At 43.1% G+C, this 22,350-nt stretch overlaps 2 protein-coding genes across 3 annotated transcripts in view; one reads left to right on the top strand and one right to left on the bottom strand.

Moving 5' to 3' along the window:
- Positions 1 to 22,350, bottom strand: part of RPS10 (ribosomal protein S10) — a 382,514-nt gene that overhangs the window by 153,964 nt on the left and 206,200 nt on the right. The window lies entirely within an intron of this gene.
- ANKS1A (ankyrin repeat and sterile alpha motif domain containing 1A) overlaps positions 15,752 to 22,350 on the top strand; it is a 69,170-nt gene continuing 62,571 nt past the window's right edge. For both annotated transcript variants that reach the window (XM_062595045.1, XM_062595044.1), the window contains exons 1-6: positions 15,752 to 16,023; positions 16,622 to 16,697; positions 17,002 to 17,103; positions 18,393 to 18,488; positions 18,602 to 18,798; positions 20,637 to 20,729. In XM_062595045.1, coding sequence (XP_062451029.1) covers positions 15,820 to 16,023; positions 16,622 to 16,697; positions 17,002 to 17,103; positions 18,393 to 18,488; positions 18,602 to 18,798; positions 20,637 to 20,729 — 768 coding nt within the window. In that variant the 5' untranslated portion in view covers positions 15,752 to 15,819. The remainder of the gene's footprint in view (positions 16,024 to 16,621; positions 16,698 to 17,001; positions 17,104 to 18,392; positions 18,489 to 18,601; positions 18,799 to 20,636; positions 20,730 to 22,350) is intronic.

Here is a 22,350-nt window from a genome sequence, read left to right as displayed (position 1 = left end):
CCTTGAACTAACTGCGTTTCAGTATGTGATTTCACATATCCTAGGTGGAATTTGGGTGCTGTTTCTCCACAACGTTTCCAGAGGCTTTGGGAACGTGCTCTGCTCTAGCTTCCCTGCTTCTGTCGGTCTGAACAGCTGTTGGCCCTTAGCCCTTCTGAGGTCCTGCAGGCCGGGTGATCTGTGGACTGCATCCTTGCTGCCAGTTCTTGCAGATGTTTTTCCCAGGTCCAAAGGCGCTTGAGAGAAGCATGCCTGCCTTTCCCACTGCCTCTCTTACTTAAGCATGTGAAGTTGCGTTTTCAGCTGTGTCTTTCAACTGACCTGAAGAAAATTTCTTTGGAAATTGTTGCAAAAAAACCCCAAATGAAACAATCCTTACCTCTCCCCTCCAATCCCTTGCCCTTTAACAGAGCTCTTCCACTTTGGGTCTCTTGACTGTTACCAGGTAATCACTGTACTTTGTTGCAAAGAGCTTGGCAACATCATGTTTGAAGTGATAAATGTGAGTTACTGCGTGTTTCTTCTCTGATAGAAAAATGGTGGCAGTAGTTTTACTGGGGGAGTATTAGATACACCAAATGCTTCCTGTGCAGGACTGGAATGTTAAGCGAGTTCTGCTTGCATTTAAGATGCTGGGATCCTCTGCAATGCATTATGTAATTATGCTGTGTATTAAATGGCCACCCACATTTTTTTATACTGTCTGAATTGTTCTTGTAATTGATAAGACACTGAAGCTGTAAAATGATAGTGCCAAGTTCTTAAATATTGTGCTTTTAGTGCTAACTCTGCTACAGCTAATGGAAAATATTAATGAAGGCAAAAAGCACATTTCTGTCAAGTGTTTTGCAATAAGCTGAAAGCAGAAGTCAAAATTAAGCTCCCATTGAGCTATGTGCTCTACAAATGCTTTAGACAGAGCACATGCATAGGTTGTGAGCAAATCTCATGTTCTTCAGTTCTTTAGGTGGGGAAGGATTGAGTTAGAAAGGGATCTGGAAAGAAATCTGGAAGGGAAGAAAAGGGAAAAGGAGGCCATAGAAGGGAGTAAGAGGGTGACAGTGCAGAGAAGAATATAAGAATAGGGCAGCCAAAGAGTTTTGAGTGGGGAGCAATCGTTCCAGTTCAGTACTTTCTCTCTAGCAAATAAAATTCAGCCAGAGGAGTCTTAAGTCCTCTAAAAGCCAAAGTCCGCTGTTGGCTTCTTCTGCAATAGCTAGAATCTGAGTTGTTCTCCCTTTTCCGAGGCTGGCCAAGAAGGATTGTCTGAGAAAGGGTTGCTTGGGACCTAGCCACGTTCTCCCCCTGCCCCAGGAATGCTCTGCTTTAGTCTTCTCCAGTATTGCATCAGCAGTTTATTTTTGGAAAGGCTATTGTATTATCTAGTGATCGAGGCATACAAGGAAGAGTTTGTAGCTCTCTTCTGGCCCTGCCGCACTGTGCCTGTTCCTGTCTGTGAAGTGGGCATAGTGTGGCCTTTCTCGCTCTTCGGAAACATCGGAAGTGTGCTTTGAAAAACCTGAAGTCTTGCACCAAGCTTTGGGATGTTTGTATTGCCCATCCTGTAAGCAGGAAATGCCGAAAGAGGGTTGTGTTAGCGTTGCGAGGATCTAGCAGCAGTATGGCTGTTAATAGCTGGGATGTGTGTATTGACTTGCTTTGGGTTCTTGGGGCAACAGACTGGGAGTTAACAGGCCTCCGGCCTTAATTGGCCTTACGACAATTTGCCTCTAAGGCATTGAACTAAGGCTCTGAACATCTGGGGTTGGTTCTCAGCTTCATTAAACTTCCTTTGAGCCAAGTCACTCATGCGCTGGCTTCTTGTATCTGAAGTAGCAATAATGGTAGTACTTGCACCTTTTGTCTTGAATATTGAGTCCATAAATACATCAGAGCAGGACCACATTAGTGAGACTCTAGCTGTTGGAGGCTCATCTGATTTTCTTGAAAGATCAAATTCTTCTTTGGGTGGCTTGGCCTTGACTCTAGCCCATGGCCTTGATTGATTTTTGTGATTAAACTTACTACAGTTCAGAAGAAGTAAATGGAAAAGCAATGGGACTATATGGTCTTGTTTAAAGAAACTATTGGGCTTTATTGTGACCTAAAGCAATGTGCTTTATTCAGCAATTTTTACAAACAGAAAGCTTTATTTAAGTTTGCAGTGCTTACTGAATCATGGGGCAAGGGAAACTGAAAAACGATTTTGAACAGAGAAGATTTTGCAATTTTTAAGGCTTTTCTTATCCTTAATGCCTTAGAGAGATGTATCAGAAACATAGTTAAAATACTACACAGTAAGTAAAAGGGATGTGAAATCTGAGTATTAATTTGAGAAGTTTACTTTCATAAGGAAGTTTGCTAATATAAAAGTAAAAACAAAACCTGTTGATGTATAAGTCTTTTTTTTTTGGGGGGGGGGGGGGGGGGATAAAGAAAGCAAACAGCAGTAGTGGTCAGATTGGCTCCAGACCTTTTCTGAACTTTATTGTACACTTCTATTTACAGCATTCTCCTTCCCTTGCAGAGATCTCTCTGTTTAATCAGAAACAGTCCAGAATCACAACATACATAGATAGTACTTGGCTTTATACTCTGCTTCTTATTTCCATTTTATAGATAAGCAAAATGAGGACTGGAAGTAGACTTCCCTGAGGCTACATAGCGTGGAAAGGAGCAAAGCTTTCGTGGCTTCCAGAGTTGTCACCTACCTGCTGGCTTGCAGGGCTCAGCGCGTTGCGGCGGCTTGGCGTTAGGATTTCCTGCATTTTGTTCCGTCTCCTGTATCATCGCCAAAGGCGGTACTTTTATACTGCCCCGTTCTGAATTGCTTCCCCTCTTGTAAAATCAGGGCAACAAGTCTGTAAGTAAGTATTGCTAAGATGAAATGATGCTAGCTTTGCCACTACATGATCTCACAGCTCCAGAAATAAGTGCTGAGCTGTTCTCGGCTCATTTCTCGTCTGCAAGCCTTTGGAGGCAACATGCTGCACATGGCGATACAGACCTTGTGCCTTAGCATAGCAGGAGCGTAGGGGCTCATTGGGGAAACCCCTCTGAAAGGATTTGAGCCTACTGAGCTGCTGTGTACTGCCAGATTCCCTATGGTTGTTTTTGTGTCTTGATAGAACCAACTTACTTTATTCTTAACATATTATTTGTTCCAATAAAAGTTCCCAAAATGGGGCTGGCTGAGCAGGATTTTACAGAGAATTTGCCCAGGAGATTGTGAGCTTGACAACTGAAAAATTTCAAATGCCTGCGGGACCAAAATCATTTGCAAGAAGACTAGAGACGTTCTGGCTGTAAGAACAGCAAGCCTGTTCTGCTTCATGCAGAGGATCTTGGAGGAGCTGTTTCTCAGTTTCCAGTTGGTTTCATCGCTATTGGTTCTCAATGTTCCCAGGATATCTTCCTTTAAATGTTAAAACCCATTCCTTAGAGGAGCATTTTGGAGATCTATATGATCTGAAAGTGCTGAGGACTACTTCAAGAATAAAAACTGGTTGGGAGGATGGTAAGTGACTTTCTCTGCTTTTGAGTCTCAGGCTCTCAATAAATTTTTCTAGATAGTTGGGTCCTAGCTGAGAGCTCTAGCAGGGAGTGGAGATGCGCTTTCCATGTGTCTTCATGCTTGCCCCATGCTGGGGAATGGTTCTGCATGAGTAGTGTGATGAGCTCGTGATGTTAGTGGAGCCTTCTCACTAGAGCAAGCTTCTTGCTTAACTCCCCTTGACTTAAGCCTCTAAATTTCCCTTTCTTGATCCAAAAGACCTGACACACTCTTCACTTCAGAAGATCTAATTTTAACTGCAGACTGTCCAGCTCTTCTCCAAAAGTGGTCTGTGGGGCTTTCCTAATATTTTTCAAGCAGAGCTTGGGCATTGTTTCCAGCAGTTCTGCCACTGTTTCTACAGATAAGGCCTGGGATGCTGTTCAAATTATTCTCCTGTGGCTGCACCAGGCTCTGTGAATAGCTCTCTAGAGGAATTGTGGTGTCTTTCAAAAGTAGCATTCCCATGCTAGTATTTTTCCAACTCCTAGTTTTTGCAGACTATGGTAGAGCTATTTTCCTGTGTTTATATCTGAAATGAGAAGCTGGGGACCTTATCATAGTCTGTCACTTCAATGCTATGCACTGCGTAAATAAAAATGAGATGAAGGATTTGGCTTCTGTTAAGTCCAAAAAACTTCATGACCTTCCTAGCTGTAAGGACCGGAGAGGAAAAGGAGGGAAGAGATTGATGTACTTCCACTGCAATCCTGACATCTAAACAGAAATAGATTCTTGGATCCTTTGATTCCTTCAGTCTGAACTTCTGGGTGATATGACCTTTCTTTGATACAAGCTTTCTCTATTTGCCAGAAGAAAAGGGGTGTCAGGGACACAACATCTTTTCTTTAATATCTTAAAATCCTAGCAGTTACAGTAGATTTTGCAGTAGCAAAAGGCACCTCTTAGACTCCAACTTTTCTCTTTCCCTGTGCCCTGTGAAGCTGAGCTCTGTATTTTACTCTAAAGTATTAACCAGAAGAGTCATATGCAAGGGTGTTTCTTGCTGGGTGACTATTTGATGGGAAACGGAAATCTTGCGCTACAGTCCCCACTTTTGCTGCCAACTGGTTGGATCACTTCGAGCAAGTGACTCGGTTTATGCCAGTTACACTGTTAATCTGGGTTTTCCTTATTTCATAAATATATCTTTCAGCTGAAATTATATTAAATGATGCTGTTTTTCATATGTGCACTCTAATTTTTTTGAACTCCGCAGCAAAATACCACTCTGTTCAGGACGTAAAACAGTCAAACTCTGGCTTTGGTCGGGCTAGCAGCCTGTGCAAGGGGAGGTGCAGATGCAGTATTTATAACTGATTGGGACTACAGACAAGTCTTTCTGGCACTACTTTTAACCATTAATTGCCACATTAAATCCAGCAGTAAATTGTTTGGGCAACCACACTGGATGAACCCACTGCCAAAAATAAACCAGAGCCTGAGAGCTGCTCAGGTCCACTGTGTGCTTCAGGCGTGTTGCAGCTGGGTGGGTTGGCTTTCTTTATTTGGTGTCTTGGATATCTTCAGGGCATCACTTAGGCCATCATCCTGCAAATGATGCTGGGGCACTTGAAATGCCTCGCTCACACACGTGGATTAACCATTTGTTGCTGGTAGTATGTCGTGTGGTGGTAGTGTAGGAATGCCTCTGGTTAAGCCTTCTGATCCTTTGCAAAAAAAATTTGTGTGTGTGACTTTCTTCCCTGTCTTGGCTGAATTTCCCCTTAACTCTGTCTCCTGTTGTGGAGTTTGCATCTGTCTTTGGACTCCAAAGCCTTTTATAACTGTCTGTTGGATCAGGAGTCTCTTGGAGGAAAGAGACTTTCCTCCCCATTTCAGTGATAGCTCCTGAAGTCCACCTGGAATGTATTTGAGAGTAAAGCATATTGCTGAGTTTACTTCTCAATTTGCACTTGGTCTGCATAAGACTGTGTTAGTTTGGTACCTCTCCTGCTGCTTTTATACACTGCGGTGGAGAGTTTTTCTGGCTAGAAGCCTTACAGTAATGACTGTTATTTTGGAAAACCTAATAGCTGCTCAGGCTGCTTCCATATCGTACAATGAGCCATAGTGATTACATGCTGAGGAGGAAATGAAATGATCAGGGAAGGCCTGCTTTATAAAGTTGACTTTATTCTAAGCCAATTAAACTGGGAGTTAGAGGGGGCTGTTACATTCCACCCCTAGTTTAAAAACAAAACAAAGTGGGAAAACGTGCTCTATTAGGAGAAGCGTGATTGTCTAGGGTTGTAATAAATCAATATAGTTCTCAAAAGTATCACGTTTAAAACAAGCCAGTGTGTGAGGAGTGACGGGTTGTTATAGGGGGCCGTGTTCAGGAGAGGTGAAGGGCTTCAGATTTCCTTTGAAGAACATGTTGGTTCAAATTCCTGTGCCGTTTCTGGAAGGCAGTGGTGGCACTGGTGAGGGGTGCCAGACCTGGCAGCCGTAGAAACCAAATCTCTTTAGCAGCAAAATTGAGAGCAATGCTAGCTTCTTACATGAGTAGTTCTCCACTGTATTAAATGGGACACCTCGGAGCAGTTAGAGGGAAGATTAATCTTCTACAGCCTACTTAAATCCTTAGTATTGGACTTCTGAACAAGGGAGAGAATTTAACAGCATTCTCAAAAGTGCTCTGAGACCACCTGCTTCTTCACATAGACCACTAACAGCTGTCAGATGGAAAAGATTTTTGGCCAGTATGAAGGCAGTGTGGCTTCACACCGATGACCAACAGAATAGGCTCTGTATCTTAGAGTCTTCTGCTTGTACCCCTGATGACTCTTGACACGGAGGGGAAAAGAGTTTCCCAAATCCAACAAAAGCCTTCAGAGAGCTATGAACTGGGTTGATGGTTTACTAGCTTTTGTGGTCGGTGTTAATAGGCCCATGTTCCTCTGAAGGTGTTTTTCGGTAAGCACGTGTATGGTTGAAAGATGTCTAGTAGCAGGAGAACACGGAAGCCCTGGTATAAGAACTTCGATGGTCCGACCAGGCATCAAGCAGTGAATCTGTTGAACGGCTCAGTGCTTTGATACTAACCTCTCTCCTTAACACAGGACTGTGCAATCTGGTGTCTGCATTACTGCTCTTACTCCCAGCTGCTGTGAAGGTTTGCTTCCAGATAACCAATATGGTGCAAGAACTCTGATGAAACCTTTTCCTGCCAGCTGTCTGTCTGTCTGTATGCCTATGCATTCCCTGTATGTTTTTCTGTCTTGCAGCATCTGGAGAGGGCCAAATGTGAACTGCGTTGACAATACTGGATACACTCCATTGCATCATGCTGCTTTGAATGGTCATAAGTGAGTGGTCTTGCAATGCTTTTTATCACAGAGAGTATGATGTGCTTCACAGACTAGTTCCTATGCAACTTTTACACTGGTCTAAAGCTGTTTCACACTGAAGAAAAAAGTGGCAGTGGTGCAAAAGTACACCATCTTCAGGAGAAGAAGTGAACATCAGTGCAGTGAAGCTACAGAGGCAGCGGTTGCAGAGTGTAGCTATACACTTTTGTTTAATTTGGCAGTACGGTGAGGCTCTCAAACACCATTTTATTTGTAGGCGATTTGGATAAGTTGTAACAAGATCTTAAAGATGACTTCTCCAGTAACAGTCCTCTGCAGTCTGTCTAGTTTCCCATGCATTGCTGTGCTTGCACCACTGAAAATGTGCAAAAGCAGATTTTTGTATTTTTTTTAAAGTAATTCTGGGGTCTTCAGTGTGGTGGATCTTACATTTTTCACTGCTGCCTAAACTACTGAAAGATTGAGTAGAGTTAAAAATCTTTATTCATCTTCACTGTGCTGATGCAATTCACTTTTCAGCAGGGTGGCTTGCAGATGACTTCTGTCTATGTTCAGCTGCATTAGTACAGAAATAACATGGACTGTTTTTAAGCTCATCTCCCTTCAGTCTTTCCCTTTTTTCCTTTGGGCAGCACTTAAGGGGAATATGTTAAAATCTCTTTTCAGGACGATCCCTAAAATATTCCTCTTCAGGTGAATTTGTTGTAAAATGCTATGTGATTACCTGATTGCAGAATGTAAGCTGTGAAACAGGCACAGGATACCTCCTAGACTCAAGTTTCCCTTCTCTTGCAGGGATGTGGTAGAAGTTCTGCTGAGGAATGATGCACTAACCAATGTAGCAGACTGCAAAGGCTGTTACCCTCTTCACTTGGCAGCGTGGAAAGGAGATGCAGACATAGTGAAACTCCTTATCCACCAGGGACCTTCGCACACTAAAGTGAATGAGCAGGTCTGTGTGTTTTTCTCCAATGTACCATTGAATCACTTTGCTAGGATGTAGAAAGACCATTTCAGCTGACTCCTGACCCTGCCCGAACTACTAGCAATTGCTATAAAGTCCTGCTTGCTAATAGGATAAGAAGGGGACTGTTTACAGCAATACCTCCAGTTCTGAGTTAGTGGTTGACGGAGGTGTATGTGTTTATATACATAAAGATATATATTATGAGAACCACTGAGCGCCTAGGAAGTGGCCTCCTGCTTTCATACTGGGCTTCTAAAACTAACGTGAATGGTTTTTCCTTTCAGTTGCTGAATAACCGAGAAGATTTCTAGTACTGTCAAAGGATACATTGGCTCCCTTCTTTTGGGAACTAATCAAAGCAGCTTTATTTAGTCTTTGTTTGGCCACACTCTCTTAGCTACTCTCCTAGCTTGTCTCTAGCACTTGCTCCAGTTAATTAATTTGTAAGTTGTAAGACAATTTTAGCTCTACTTGGCCCCAGATAAGTCCCTAGCTTAATTTTAATAAGATACTTTCTCAATCAGGCAAGGAAAAAAGTCTTGTGGATTTCTTCCTTTTTGTCAACTTGATTGCTTTTGGGCTAGGATGCAGATGGATCGATTTGTATAAAATGACTATTCGGCACAGTGGGCACTGTGTCTGCTGTGAAGGGCTGGCTCCCCTGTGCAACTCCCCTGGGGATGTCTGCAGGTATCTCCTTACAGTTCCAGAGAAGCTCTGAAACCTGTGAGGGGAAGTGAAATTAATGCCCATCTGCTTTGACAGCGGCTCCCAGGCGTAAATGCTATTGCCTGAACTCACAGAAATGTCTTTAGTTTAAGAGTTTGGATAAGGAGACTGGTCTGCTGAGCTGAGCTGTGTTTCTGTTACTGCTTGTCTGCACAAACTCACTCAGTTTTGAATTAGATGCTTAGAGCTACAATAGCCATTGGTCATCCTGTCCTGGAGGCAGGAACATCTGTTGTCCCTGAGAATCAGCTCTTAAACCACTCAAGTTGTAGCCAGGTAGAAGGGAGTAAACCAAAATAAGCTTTTCTGACTTAATACTGTAAGGCTGAAAATGTATACTTGTTCAGAAGTTAATTCACAAGTAGCTTGGATGTTCCTGACATGCTTAGCAAAATCTGTCAAAGTCAAGCTGAATGGCTGGGAGCTCTAAATTTTTGCTGTTTAATTTTGATCTGCTCTGTATATTTTTTCAGAAGCTGAGAAGCCAGCTCCCCAAGAGGAGTCAGGTTTAGGAGTATTAATCATGCTTCCACATGTGTTTTGTGGGGACCGAAGTGCCATGCCTAAGCTTTTTGTTCTCAATGTAAAGCAGTTAACTGGCCTCCCAAGGCTATTCTAAGGCTGGATGATAGCTTCTAAAGCATCATGGAATGAAAAATACTGTGGTAGTGCTAATCACTACCACCCCTTCAATTTAGGAAGAGTAACTAAGAGTGTATATTTTAATGCCTTTGCTGATTGCTTTCCAGTTTGGGGCTGTGCTTAATAATGACTTTGGACACAGCTGCAGGCGTTTGGTCTGTTTCAATAGATTTAAGAAGTGTAGTAAACTGTTTACAATCAATCTGATAAGAATTGACTGAGGAGCCTGAGTGTAAACTGTTCTGCTGTCAGAGGAGGACAGGTATAGGAGAAACCTTTGCAAAAGATTAAAAGCTTAGTGCAGTCCTTCCAGGTAATGTTTCATTAATGTCCCTTTATAGTTGAAACCTTTTTATGTGAGAGAAGTCAGTTGAATAGCCTGTGCTGCTTGTTTGGAGTCTTGTAAATGAAATGTGCAGTGGTTCAAGTTACAGGAATTAGCAGCTGGAATGGCTTCTGCTGTTAATAGCTCTTGACTGGAACAAGATGCTGTGTTCTGTCACTTCCACCCCTTGGGAGTCACCCATTGCTTTGTTGCTATATCTCACCCATTTCATTATCACATTTTTTTTTTCTTTTCTCCTCTTCCTTTTTGTAGAATGCTCTTGAGATCAAAGAACTCAAAAAGTACGGCCCCTTTGACCCATATATCAATGCCAAGGTGTGTACTTTGCTGTCAGCATTTCACTGCATCATTACTCCAAGCTGCACTCGCGTGCTTCCAGGTGCAATGTCATCCAATTGCAGTAATACCTGTTCAGTTCGCAGCTGCTTGGGGAGAAGTACATTTGCAACCATTTATTTACTGTGGGTTTCTTTCTTCAAAGCAGTTATAGAAACATAATTTAAGGGAAGCTTTTCCTTACTTTCCTGGGGGCTCCTTCATTGCTTAGCCTTGTAGGACTCACGATGATGGTCAGTTTGCTTGATTTGGCTGGATGACTTCCAAAAGGTAATGCTACTTCAATTAAAATGCTCTAGGTATTATTTCATGTGCTAATGTTGCTGATAAATGCAAAGAGAAGGAAATTTATTTTCCTGCTTAAACATGAGTGCATTTTCTCTGTGGGCTGTTTGGAGTGAATTTTCATGCCTTTTCTCCTACAAAATGCATAATCCTGTGTTTGTTCGAATGGACAACTAATTCTTTTGGTGGTGGCAGGGAGAAGGGAAGGCAGTAATATTTATACCTCCCTTCCCAAGTCCTTCATGTCCTGCTTATTGCATCAATCTCTCTTTTTTTGTCTGTTGTGTCGTCTGACCTCTCAGCCCTAGTCTCCTGTTCTCGTTTTCTTACCTGTTTCGCTCCTCTCCGCTTTTAGTTGTTCTTGATCTACAAAACGGCACAACGTTAGCCCTTATGATGCACTGAGGCTGAGCAATTGCAGAAGCAGATAAGGAAGCTCCTAGGGCCACTTGTTCTGTCTACCAGTGTGTATGTGGTGTTTTTTTCTCAGACACTTACAACTTTTTGTTTTTATTTAAAGTGAAGCTGCAGGCACGTGATGGCATAATACTTTGGTATTTTATTATGAGATACTGCTGCTTTCAGCCACCACGCCACAGTTGCTTCCAGCCATTTATTTTGGATGCAGCCACCCATGGCAGATTTCTGTCTCTCAGAGTTTAGTTAAAACTTCCACTCTGCTTGATCTGCAGTACCTTAAAAACACATTCAGAATTCCTGAGCTTACCAACCACTGGGAATTAAATTTATTGTTTCTCCAGACTTCCATTTCAGGAAATACTCTGGTGCAAACCTCTTTAAGCATAAATACATGAAGCTCATCCTTAACTGTTACTTTGACAAAAATCCAGATGGGAATTTTGTAGCAACAAGTGTCTTCTGTGGAAACATAATATAATTGAGCAATTCAACTGTCTGAAAGGAGCTTTTTAAAATACTGTTGATGACTGTGTAAATCTTGTAGCATTCTAGTATTAAAATGTTTGAATGGGAAAGGCATATAAAGATGAAGCTGAGCTAGCTTTCTTGAGGGTTTTTTTTAGTAGGGGTTTTCTTCTCACTTTGGGGGTCTGACAATAGTACTTGGGTTCTGAAGGCTCTTGGGAGCAGGACTAGTGATTTTGAAATCTTTGCCTTTGTTTTAGGGAGACAGACAGACATGGCTTATACACGAACTATTAGGTAGAATCGAGAAGTTTTGACCAGCTTTCCACTGTTTTCTGACCAGGTTTGAAGAGCATGTGGAACCATACCTATCGTGCAAACCTTGAGGGGTTTTTTGGTAGCCTTGTTGCATGTGGGAGAACAAAAAAACTCCAGGGGCAAAGTCTAAGGGTCTTTGCTTAGTTGGTGCTTCCAGCTTCTCAGCTCCGATGCAGAATGCAATTTCATTTTGAAATGATTGCAACAAGCTGTTCCATCTTTCCAAGCATTTTGGGATATTTAGAAGAGGGGAAAGGCATTTATGTATGCCTGGCTACAAGTCAAATTGGTATTCTGCTTAGAAAAAGCTAAGAAACCCAGTAGCTTCTTGCCCTCCTAAAAGCTGGAGAGAGAGTTAACTTCCTGGTGTGTCCCTTCTTCAGCACCTTTTGTTAAATGGCTGGTCCCTATAAAATGTGTGGTACAGGCCTGAAGGATTTCTGAAAAGCAAAGGGTTTAAGCAAAGAGATGGAGAAGCAACTTTGTTTCAGTAAGTCCTGCTACCTTGGATTTGACTATTGAATCTGTAGGAAGGAGCTGACCAGCTGAGCAAATGCAAGGTAGAAAAAGCTGCCACACGGCTCAAGGAGAAATAAACTGCACTACACACACTGCCTTTTTGCTTTTTGAATTGGAAGCAAATAAATAATGCAGATTGGGTTTAAAGTGCTATAAATCTAAATGGGCTGCTGAGGAAAGTGGATGCCTACCATCTGGAGTCTGCAAATGAAACTGGGCAGCAAACCCACCCGCAGAGCTCCCAAAAGCTTTTTGGACATATGGGGATCATTTTTTTCTGAAATGTATTAGTGTGTTTGGCATTGGTACCTGTAGGAACGCAGGAGGTCTATTTATTCTTATTCTTGCTAATGGTCATGCCTTGTAAGGCGCTACTGGAAATTGTGTGCACTGCGGAAGGAGGGAGAGGGAAGGAGATGGCATAACTGATAGGACTGCTCATGCCTGCTCTTCTGGCCTGTTTTGGGCCTGAAGATTGTGACATGCCTTGAGTGTCATCTTCTGCAAAAGTTTGGATTTTTGCTTAGCAGGTTTTCTTCTTTCATTTTGGCCTTTAGTTGTGAAACAGCAGCTTTGCAGAGTGTGTGCCAGAGGGACATCCAGGTTCTGTGCTTCAGTATCAGACGTGTCACTGGACCAGCAAATCAGCAGTTTTGTGCTGTGTGTGTATGTGGTCATTTTTAAGGGTGAGCCTATCTTAGAAATGTCCAGTTTAAGGAAAAACTCTGTGAAGGAATATCAGAGGTAGGTTTGGATGGGACTTGAATCCACTGGGTCCAAGGCAGGATCAGTTCCACTTAAACCATTCCTGACCAGCATTTGTCTAACGGGTTCTTAAAACCCTCTGAGTGGCAGCTTCTTAATCTCTCTTGGCAATTTATTCAAGCATTCAGATCTTAGCAATTAGAAAGTTAACTTATTTAAACCAAGTCTTCCTTTCTTTGAAGGAAGCCCTGTTAAGAAGGGGAGTGCAGCTGCTGTCAAAAGCTTTAATGAGCTGTAGATGCCCCATTGTAGGGTGTGATGAGGAGCTGTAAGGGTTATAGTATGTGGTATCTAGTTGCCAGGACTTGAAAAGTTTGATGGGATGCGTTTGAAGGCAGAGGCGTTTGTGCCGTTCCTGTTCCATGGTTTGTGCTTGGGAGGCAGGCATCGCATGAGGCCCGATTCCTTGCTCCCACCTGTGAATTAGGAGGGTGCTACTATTCCTCCAAGAATGCAGCCCCCAGGTCCTTCTGAGTGCTGCTTTTTTTTTTCTTTTTTTTCTTTCTCCCATCACCACTAACTATGAATGTTCGAGCTCTTGTGCTCGTTGTTGAGGCTCCTCTCTGGTCTGCACTTGGAGAGGTGATATAGGGAAAGGAGGCAAAATGCCTTGCTTGGAACAGCTCCAGGCTGCTCAGACCTCCCAAAATGGAGACACAGATTTATGCAATAGCAGGGGTTTCCAGTACTCAGTCTATGATGGGAGAAACCCTTGCTGGAATGATTCAAGCTAGTTTATCACCTGGTGATCTCCTGTTAGAGGAGGAATACTCTGGGGATTTCATCCCAAATGGCAGAGCCCCAATCTGCCAAAGGAAAATGTGACTAAAATGAGGTGAGGATGGGGAAAATCCTCAAGAGTTTTATTATTTGAAGATTTCACGTTCCCGTTTCTGAGCCATCAGGCAGGTATTTTGGGTTGCTGCATCCTTTAAAGCACCCTCAAGTGGTATGAACTCTGGACCAGTGCAAGATGAGAGATGGACAAACCAGGTGGTGCAATGCCCCCACCACCAAGGCTGGCGCAGCATGAGCGGCACATACCCCACCACATCACTCGTGGCAGGCACACGGTGCACCAGAAGGGCTGGGCTCATCTGCCCTTTCTGCAAAATGTGCAAACTCCCTGGTGCTGCCAGTGCCACTGAGCTGGGCTGGGTCAGACCAGGGTGATGGGAAGGCTGTTCAGTGCTGCGAGGCCCAAGGGTGGGCACAGGTTCTCAAGGGCTTGATCTCGATCATTGCACCAATCTGCAGTTCCCTTCCCTGGCATATAAGAATAATTCTAAGAATTTAAATGCCTTGAGAGCAGCAAGTTAAGCAGAGTGACAGGTGTAATCTCTGTAGTTCTCTATTCTCTCCCCTTTTCCACTCCCTATGTGTATTATATGTGCAAACTTTTATTCTACAGTAACTTCTGTCCACTTGTATGTACCTTCCTTCGCCATGGCTGCCTCTACCACTCCAAGTATAGAGCCTGCTGTTTGACTTTGAACTTCTCTGCTAACAGTGATTCTGTGCTTTCCTTACCTTCTCGAAGCCCTTGTTTCTGCATGTGGCTGCTCTTGCTTCCGGCCTCCAGAGTTTTTGCTTTTATACAAGCCGTGGCTGTAGAGCCTCTCCAGAACTTCCTACTTCCCTGACTCTTTTCACATGGCTGAAAAATGATGCAGTCAAATACCCGATAAAAACAAACAGGAGTTTGCATGCATGACTCTTGTAATCCCTAGAATGACTTAATGTGGTAATAGGATTAAAGTACTTGTAGAACATGGCAAGTTCTGCAGCTTGTTTATGAAATGGTGCAAAATATTGACCTCTCCTACAAGCTGGAATCCAGAAAAGTGTGTACTCTCTCAAAGCAAAAGGGGGGCAAATTCAATTCCTAGAGTAGCATTTTTAAATCTGTCAAAATAAGTATGTTTCCCTTTTCAGCGGGAACTATTCTTAAAATGACAAAATCTACTGTGATTCTTTCAACTAAAGTTTAAGTGTGTAAAGTTTGTACAGAAGTTTTTCAGGTCCGTTAAATACCTAGATAAATATTTTCAAAGTCCTTCCACTGAAATCCTTGTATGTATAGTTCACAGTAATAAAATTAGAAACTTGAAGTGAACTCAACTTGAAGGGGAAGAGTCAAACCTGTTTTGACTCTGGGAAGGTTCATATTTTGCACCTGGAAGTGAAATGTGTTAGGTTGCTTGTCATAAATACTTTGCACTGCTGATTTTAACCTGACAGATGCTGCATGCATTAACTGGATCAGGCTTTTACTGTGGAGGCACTCACTTGCAGCTTGAACATTTTTCTCTGCCAGTTGATCTGCGGCCTTGACTACAGAAGGCTTGTTAGTGAAGTGATCTATGTGCCTTGCTTGATAACTTCTTAATTCACAAGCTGCATGCAACTTATATGCATCCTCTTTCTACACTGACCAGCTTGCAAGCTTCAGCGTTGCCAAGGTGGAATGACTGTTATAATCAGGATAAGTAGGATTCTGAACAATTGAAGTTTAAATCTGAAACGATGACGGTTAAGCTAGAGCAGGTAGAATTCATGTGGCAGTTTGCATATTACCTACTGCAATCCTTTATTTTTTGTGATATCCTAAAGTGTGGGACACTGCCAACAGATGAAACAGACAGCTTTCCCCAAGAGCTAGCAGAATTAATGGGAATCCAGATAGATGCTGTATGTGGGATAGCATTAAAAGCATTAAGGTCAGAAGCAAGAGACCATGCTAACATTTAAGGGACTGTCGAGCTCTATTTCCCATAGAATTAGATTTCCCATATCTGAGTAAAGCTCATTGCTCTGAATGTTTTTGAAGCTTCTCTAGGCTTTTACTGGGTGGGTCAGTTGATGAATTCGTAAGGGGATATCTGTTCCTGGTAAATGGCTAATGACATGATGAAAACATTGCTCCAGGCTCTGGTTAAACCTCGACTCTCTGCTTCCCGACTGCTTGTTTGTCTTGTTTTTGCATTTAAACTTCAATGGTTTGAGTGAAGCACGAAGCAGCTTCATTCTCCCCTGCTCTGACACGCTGGCATTTGTGACCCTCCAGAACAATGACAACGAGACAGCGCTGCACTGCGCTGCCCAGTATGGCCACACAGAGGTGGTGAAGGTTCTTCTGGAGGAGCTGACGGACCCTACCATGCGCAATAACAAATTCGAGACTCCCCTGGACCTGGCCGCACTCTATGGGAGGCTGGAAGTTGTGAAGATGCTCTTGAATGCTCACCCCAATCTTTTAAGCTGCAACACTAAGAAACACACTCCCCTGCACTTGGCGGCTAGGAATGGTCACAAAGCTGTAGTCCATGTCCTCCTGGATGCTGGCATGGATAGCAACTATCAGGTATGTAGCTTGTCTCCCTATATCGAGGGCTGGACAGCTTGCTAGGAGACTGGAGAACCCATGTAGAAGTGACAGGGAAAGCACACTGTCCTCCCGGAAAGGTCAATTCTGAAAGATGAGTGATAGCTTTGGGCTTCCCAGAAGCTGCTTGAAGTTGGAGAAGCGCCCCGGACACACAGCGAGCGAGGAAGAAAGCCCTTTTGCCTAAGCTATCCTGCCCCTCAGCCTACAAGCTCTTGGTAGCAACAGAGGCAAACCATTTCTGTTCCTACCAAGCAGCCTGTTACTATGCTGCTTTCACAGCAATAACTTGTATGTGATGGTCTCTTCTGTCCTTGTCAGGGCATGACCCCTTGTGAAGCCTTAGAAAGGTGGGTCTTGGTTTGTAGTCTGAGCCCACACCTCTCTCCTAAGAAAGACTCCCCATTTTTCCCTTCCAAATTCTCAATGTTTTAATAGTGTGGATAGTTTGACCGTAGATACTGTTGCCCACATTTTGTATATGATGCAACGTGTTTATTGCTTCTGTAACCTACAATGTTCCTCTATCCCCATTCTCCACTGTCTAGCTTCATGCTATTTTCTATTTCATTTGCAGACTGAAAAAGGCAGTGCTTTGCACGAAGCTGCTTTGTTTGGCAAGACAGATGTAGTGCAAATCTTGCTGGCTGCAGGTGAGAAAATGATCCCTTTCCAAAGCAATAATACAGTGATCCCTTCCCACAGAACTTGAGGAAACCCCCTTGAGGGGGCAGCTTTTTTTTCCCTCTGATCAGCCTTTGGAGTATTGATCCTTAGAGGGTGTCATAGGAGAGGTTATTTTTAGTGATGTGTGGGTGTTTCTTTGTAACTCTTTCCTCCTGGTGATGATTACAGATGAAAGCTGTATTACAAAATGATATACAGATGATTAAAGATGAATTTGCACGTAATTTAAAAATGTTCTTCCTCTTGCCTTTTCTATGCCTATTGCTATAGGTATAGATGTGAACATAAAGGATAACAGAGGTCTGACAGCTCTGGATATTGTGAGGGAACTTCCTTCTCAGAAGAGCCAACATATAGCAGCTCTCATTGAAGGTAAGTGGTGTAGGTCTGTGTGTGGGCAGGAGGGAAGGGTTTTAGGTGCAAGTTATGCTAGTGCGAGTACCGGATTTTTTCTTTGGTCCTGGAAAGCGTGGAAAGCAAAGCAGCCTCATGCCAGGTCACTCGATGAGAATCTTAAAAGGATGTTGGAAAAGATGCTTAATTTTTTAACTGTCTCCAGAGCACATGTTTGGAGGAAGACTTCCAGGAATGGATTTAAAGGAGATTAGTTTGCTCGCTTAAAGAATGTGGCATCACTTTTGCAATTTAAATGGGCTTAACTGAGTTTTGTTTGACTTTATAAGCTAATTAAAATTAAGGGTAGTCTAAAATCTATTTGTAGAATGCACAGTAATGGCTTTAGAAATGGTTCTGGATTAACTCCGCTTTATATGTCTGTATAGGCAAATTGTCATCCACTGATCCTATGTCCTACTTACCACTTCATCGTGAAGCCTGGGCATGGATTTTTGCAGATGAGATTCACAGAAAAGACCTTGATTATTTCTGACTTATAAAGGAGCTTGGCCCTTTGTTTCTGCCCAAGATAGGGAATGAAAAGTGGCATCTTAGCTGAATTCATACCTTGTAATTACGCTGTCTCAGTTTCCTCTCAGCTGCGGGGAGAAAGATCAGAAGCATGTGCAACTGGTGTGTTTTATTCATGCTTAACACTTGAGAGCTTCACAAGTTCAAAGTACTTTGCAGACTTTTAATTAAGCTTTCCCTCTGAGGCTGATAGGTAATATCTCAGTTCTGAAATTGAAGACAAAGACTGGTGTGAAAACTAAGATTCTTGCAGGTGAATGCTGATAGTTTCTTCCTGTAGGGTGAGTTGTGTGACATGTTTGTTGATGTCTGACTTCATTCACATAAGCTTAATGTTTCTGGCTTTTCCTGTGGTTAGATGACCACAGCTAGAATTAGTTTCTTTGTCTTATGAATTCAGAAGACCGGACTGCATCTCTAAGTAATGCAGCGTATATCTATGACATACAAATTAATTTGTTCCCCGATGTTGTGTCTATCCAAGAACTTGGCAGCTTTCTTATTAAAGGCTCTGTAAAAGTTCAGAAACTATTCTTGATTTGTGCGTGTGATTTAAAGAGGCTGCCTGCTTCTATTTTGGGAACTGAGCTACAAGATTTCACAATGTACATTTATTTTTTGGAGACTTAGCTGACAGTTTGGTCTGCCATTCACAAGGGAGGAAATACCATGTGCTAAAGTGGATGTAAAACTAGATTGACCTAAACTGCATGTGTCGCCTCACTTCATTGTAGATTACACAATTGGGAAGAAAAGTGCCAAAGCTGCAGAGAAGACTGTTCAAGCACCGCTTGTTGCAGCCACTGATTCTGTGTGCCGGATATCTCAGGGTAGGTTTCTGCACGGCGTAGCAGTCACCAATACTCCTCTTCCTGCAAGTGCTGAGTTTCAGAGGGTGGATGCTCTGAGTGATGCGGTTTTCTGTCTCCTCCTCTTATTGCAGGTGATGTAGAGAAAGCAGTGACAGAACTGATCATAGATTTTGATGTGAACCCAGAAGAGGAAAGCCCATATGAAGCTTTATACAATGCGACGTCCTGCCACTCTCTGGACAGTCTTGCCAGTGGGAGATCTTCAGACCGAGAGTCTGTGAATAAGGAAGTGGAAACAAGTGGCGTTAAAGCAACAGGAGTCAGGCCTGTATGTAACTGCGTGTGCTCTTCTCTGTGCGCCTTAGGAAGACACACAACTCCATTTGCACGGTTTTGCAGCAGGCTACCAGTTCCCCAGCTTGAGGAAGTCTTTTAACCTATCCCTGACATTGATTGGAGCAGGGAGCAATCTCTGCTTTTGTAGTGGCCTATTTGCATTCCCTCCATAGCATTGTCCATGATAGCTGCTTGTACGTACCTGTGTTTCATCCAGTGTTGCATCCTTACGTGGTCTAGTGCCTGTGAATACTGATGCCTTTGAGTTTTGCTTTGTCAGAGCATTGCACATAGCTGAAGAGTTAACTGCTTGCCTAGGAGAAAACTTTGGAAACTTTTCTGTGTAGCATTTGCCTCATCTCACGCCTTCTGCTTTGCCCAAGAGAAGACTCTAAAGAAATCATCTTTAGGATCGTCCTGTGGTACACCAGTTGGCAACTGAAACCTTTTCTGTGTACTACTTGCAGAGATCTGTAGAGGGTACTCAAGGCTTTACAAGACAATGCATAGCTACCGGAACTGTCTCCAAAGTCTTCCTCGCCTTCTGTTAGTTGCATCTGCCACCTCCTTAGCAATCAGTCGCAACACTGCTATGAGGCAGATGGGATGCTGGCCCTGCAGCATGCTGTGTCAGCTTCAGGGCTGTTTTTCGGGTTGTTTTTATAAAGCCTTTTCTACTGATATTTTTTGAGTGGGCAAAAAACAAAGCAGCAATGAACAATTAAACTGCTGGTAATGCTGTAACCCTGCTTCCTCTGGTTCTGTAATGAGGTACATCTTTTTTTTTTTTTTTTTTTTCCTCCCCTGTACTACATTGGCAAATATAATAGAAATGAGATACAAAAGCTTTAGAACACAGGCATTTCAGCCAAACCTTTCTGCTGGGTGTGCAGCACAAATGCAATATCCTGGCGTAACCTAAATATTGCTGACTTAAATCCATCCATGTACTGTGCTGCGTTGATTGTGTCTGGAGTAAGTTCATCTATACCACAAGCAACAAAAGATGAGGCCGTGAGCTGCGGTGAAAAGGGAGGGAGAGAGCTCTGCTCTAGGAGCCTGCTGGAACTTCTCCCCAAATTTGGTTCAGCTGTTTGGAACAAGTAGTTCAGCTAGGCTATCTCACCATTTGCCATTAGATGGAGCTATTGTAGGATGAGAGATTGCTTAGAGATGTGTTTAGATATGCATTAAGGCAAGACAGTACAGCCCTAACTGCCCAAGGACAGGCTTGGGATATTTGAGGAATGCAGTGCACCACTGTCTCCTGATCTCTCTAGCATTTTTCAGTATAAATGTGCCTCTGCAATTACTTTCTCTTACTCTTTCATTAGGACACGAGCGATGAGTAGTCCCTTTCTGCTCATTTGCATGAGTTCGTTACAGTGTAATGCTGTGCCGGAGAGACCGCTAGTCTAGGTCTAAATGAACTGATTTAAGTAATAAGGCAATAAAGCTGTGTAAATGGCACCTTTCATCACGGTGGTTTTTACTGCTGCAAATTTAACTGGTGTCTACGTGGGTCTTAGCTGGCCTCATGCAGTGTTACCTCTGCAGTATACAGGTGGGTGGCCGCTATTATTTTTATTATTACTGCGCTGTACCCTGGATCTGCAGAAAGGGCTGTGTGCCCAATTACGCCTCCTCCTGGAGAGGAATAGCAGCTATAACCAAATTCCACTTTTAAGACTGAGCAGCTGCTTTACCGGAATTAATTTGAGGTGATCTCTACCGTACTGCATTCACAACAATGTGGATATAGCACCAGCGGAAACAGAAGGGAGATGTGTTTTGAAATGTGGCAATTGATAATGGTCCTCTAATCCACAGAGAGAACGTCCGCCCCCACCTGCCAAGCCACCCCCCGACGAAGAGGAGGAGCAGCATGTGGAGAAGAAGATAGGCCACGGTGCTTCCTGCGAGGTATGTGCGACTCGATCCAGGATGTTTGATAGGAGTGTGATTTAAAGATGAGTTTTAATAATCTGAGAGGAGCCAAATATGATATTACCTCCCTTGCGAATCTGGTTGTGAATGTGAAGTATTTCACTTCAGCACCACTGCTGTCATTTGCCATGGGAACTTCCTTTATGCAGTTCTTCCAGGGCACCTCTGTTTTGACCTTCAGCCTTACTTTCCTATTCTAGGCTGGAAATTCCCTTAAGAAGAGATTCTGTGAATCAGGCAGTCACATTCCAACGTGAGCTACCGCCCACTTGTAACAATCCGACCAAATGCGTTTTCACTTGAGACTGAAGCCCGGCAGACTGTTGGTTCGTGTTTCCTCTTGGCTTCCAGTCGTGGAGCAGATCCATGGGCTTGCAGGTTCCACAGAGGTGAACGGGGCTCGGCCACTTATCTTTTACATGTGTTGGGCCAGAATCTCAGCTGGAGTTGTCTTTTGCAGAGGTCAGTGTGTGTGCCCTGCTTTTTGGTGAAGCTAAAGCTCTCATGCACTGCACTGCTGCACTTAAGCTTCCCATTACTCATTTTTATTCACCTGCCTGTGAACCTCAGGCATAAGGGCTCTCTGAAAGGCCCCTATCCTGACGGAAGGGAAACCATGAATGTGTCTTGCTGGGAGACTTCTGCTGACACCCAGTGAAATTTTCAAAGCAAAGATTTATCTTGTGGCTTTCCTTGCTTTTCCAAATGTCTAGTATTTTGTAGAATGATGCATGTATACACAAGCGAGGTGTGTGCTGCCTCTGGCTGTCAGAGCAGACTTTAGTTCACCAGATGCTCTGCTTTGAATATGTTGATTTGCTGAAGTTCCTCCAAGGTGCAAATGCCATCTGTTTCCTAGCATATGACAAATGCAAAATATAAGGAAACAGTTTACTTTAATAAAGCTGTCTTTTCTGTAAAGAGAACTACTATTAAAACGTAAATAGTAAAATCTGAAATGTGAAATTGTAGATTGGTCTCTTCCTACTGTTAAAATTATTTTTCCACTGTGTGGTAACCAGTCACACAGCTGGCTCTGAGCAGAGGAGAGCTGGGTAATGGGTCACCGTGTAATTGGAAAATGGAACTTGTTTGTGAAGATAAACACGAGGGAGGGAAGTGTGCATGGACTGCTCCTGCTGACTTATCTTGCCATATTTAATTATAAAACACCTGCTGTGTTGTTCTGCCATTAAAGGCTTTGGAAACACGATCCGTTAAAGGAAATCTTGCCGGCAAAGAGATGTATGCTTTGAGTGAGTGGTTGGAGACAACTTGATTTGAACCAATCTCGTTGACATAAATTACATGCAGCGTGTGTAGCTGCTTGGAACTGACCTTCTAGATGTCTTGATATGGCAGTTTTGGGTCTGACCGCTTGCTTTTCTCTGCATGCTATTTCTGGGGTGCTCAGCTTTTCTGACTGTACCTGGGCTGATCAGCTTCAGTTGGTGTCAGATGGAAGAGGGGGAATGCTGGAAAAACATAGGAAATCGATCCTACTTCTGGCTTGAATTGCATTTTCTTTCCCATGGATGTAACTATGGATGTAAATAACATTTAGCTTTGAATCTTGCTCCTTCATGAGCTCTCACTG

This window comes from Rhea pennata, chromosome 25 (genome assembly GCF_028389875.1).
Source record: "Rhea pennata isolate bPtePen1 chromosome 25, bPtePen1.pri, whole genome shotgun sequence".
Classification (NCBI taxonomy): Eukaryota; Metazoa; Chordata; class Aves; order Rheiformes; family Rheidae; genus Rhea; species Rhea pennata.
Note: the sequence above shows the minus strand (reverse complement) of the source record. Positions and strands in the feature narration are given on the sequence as shown.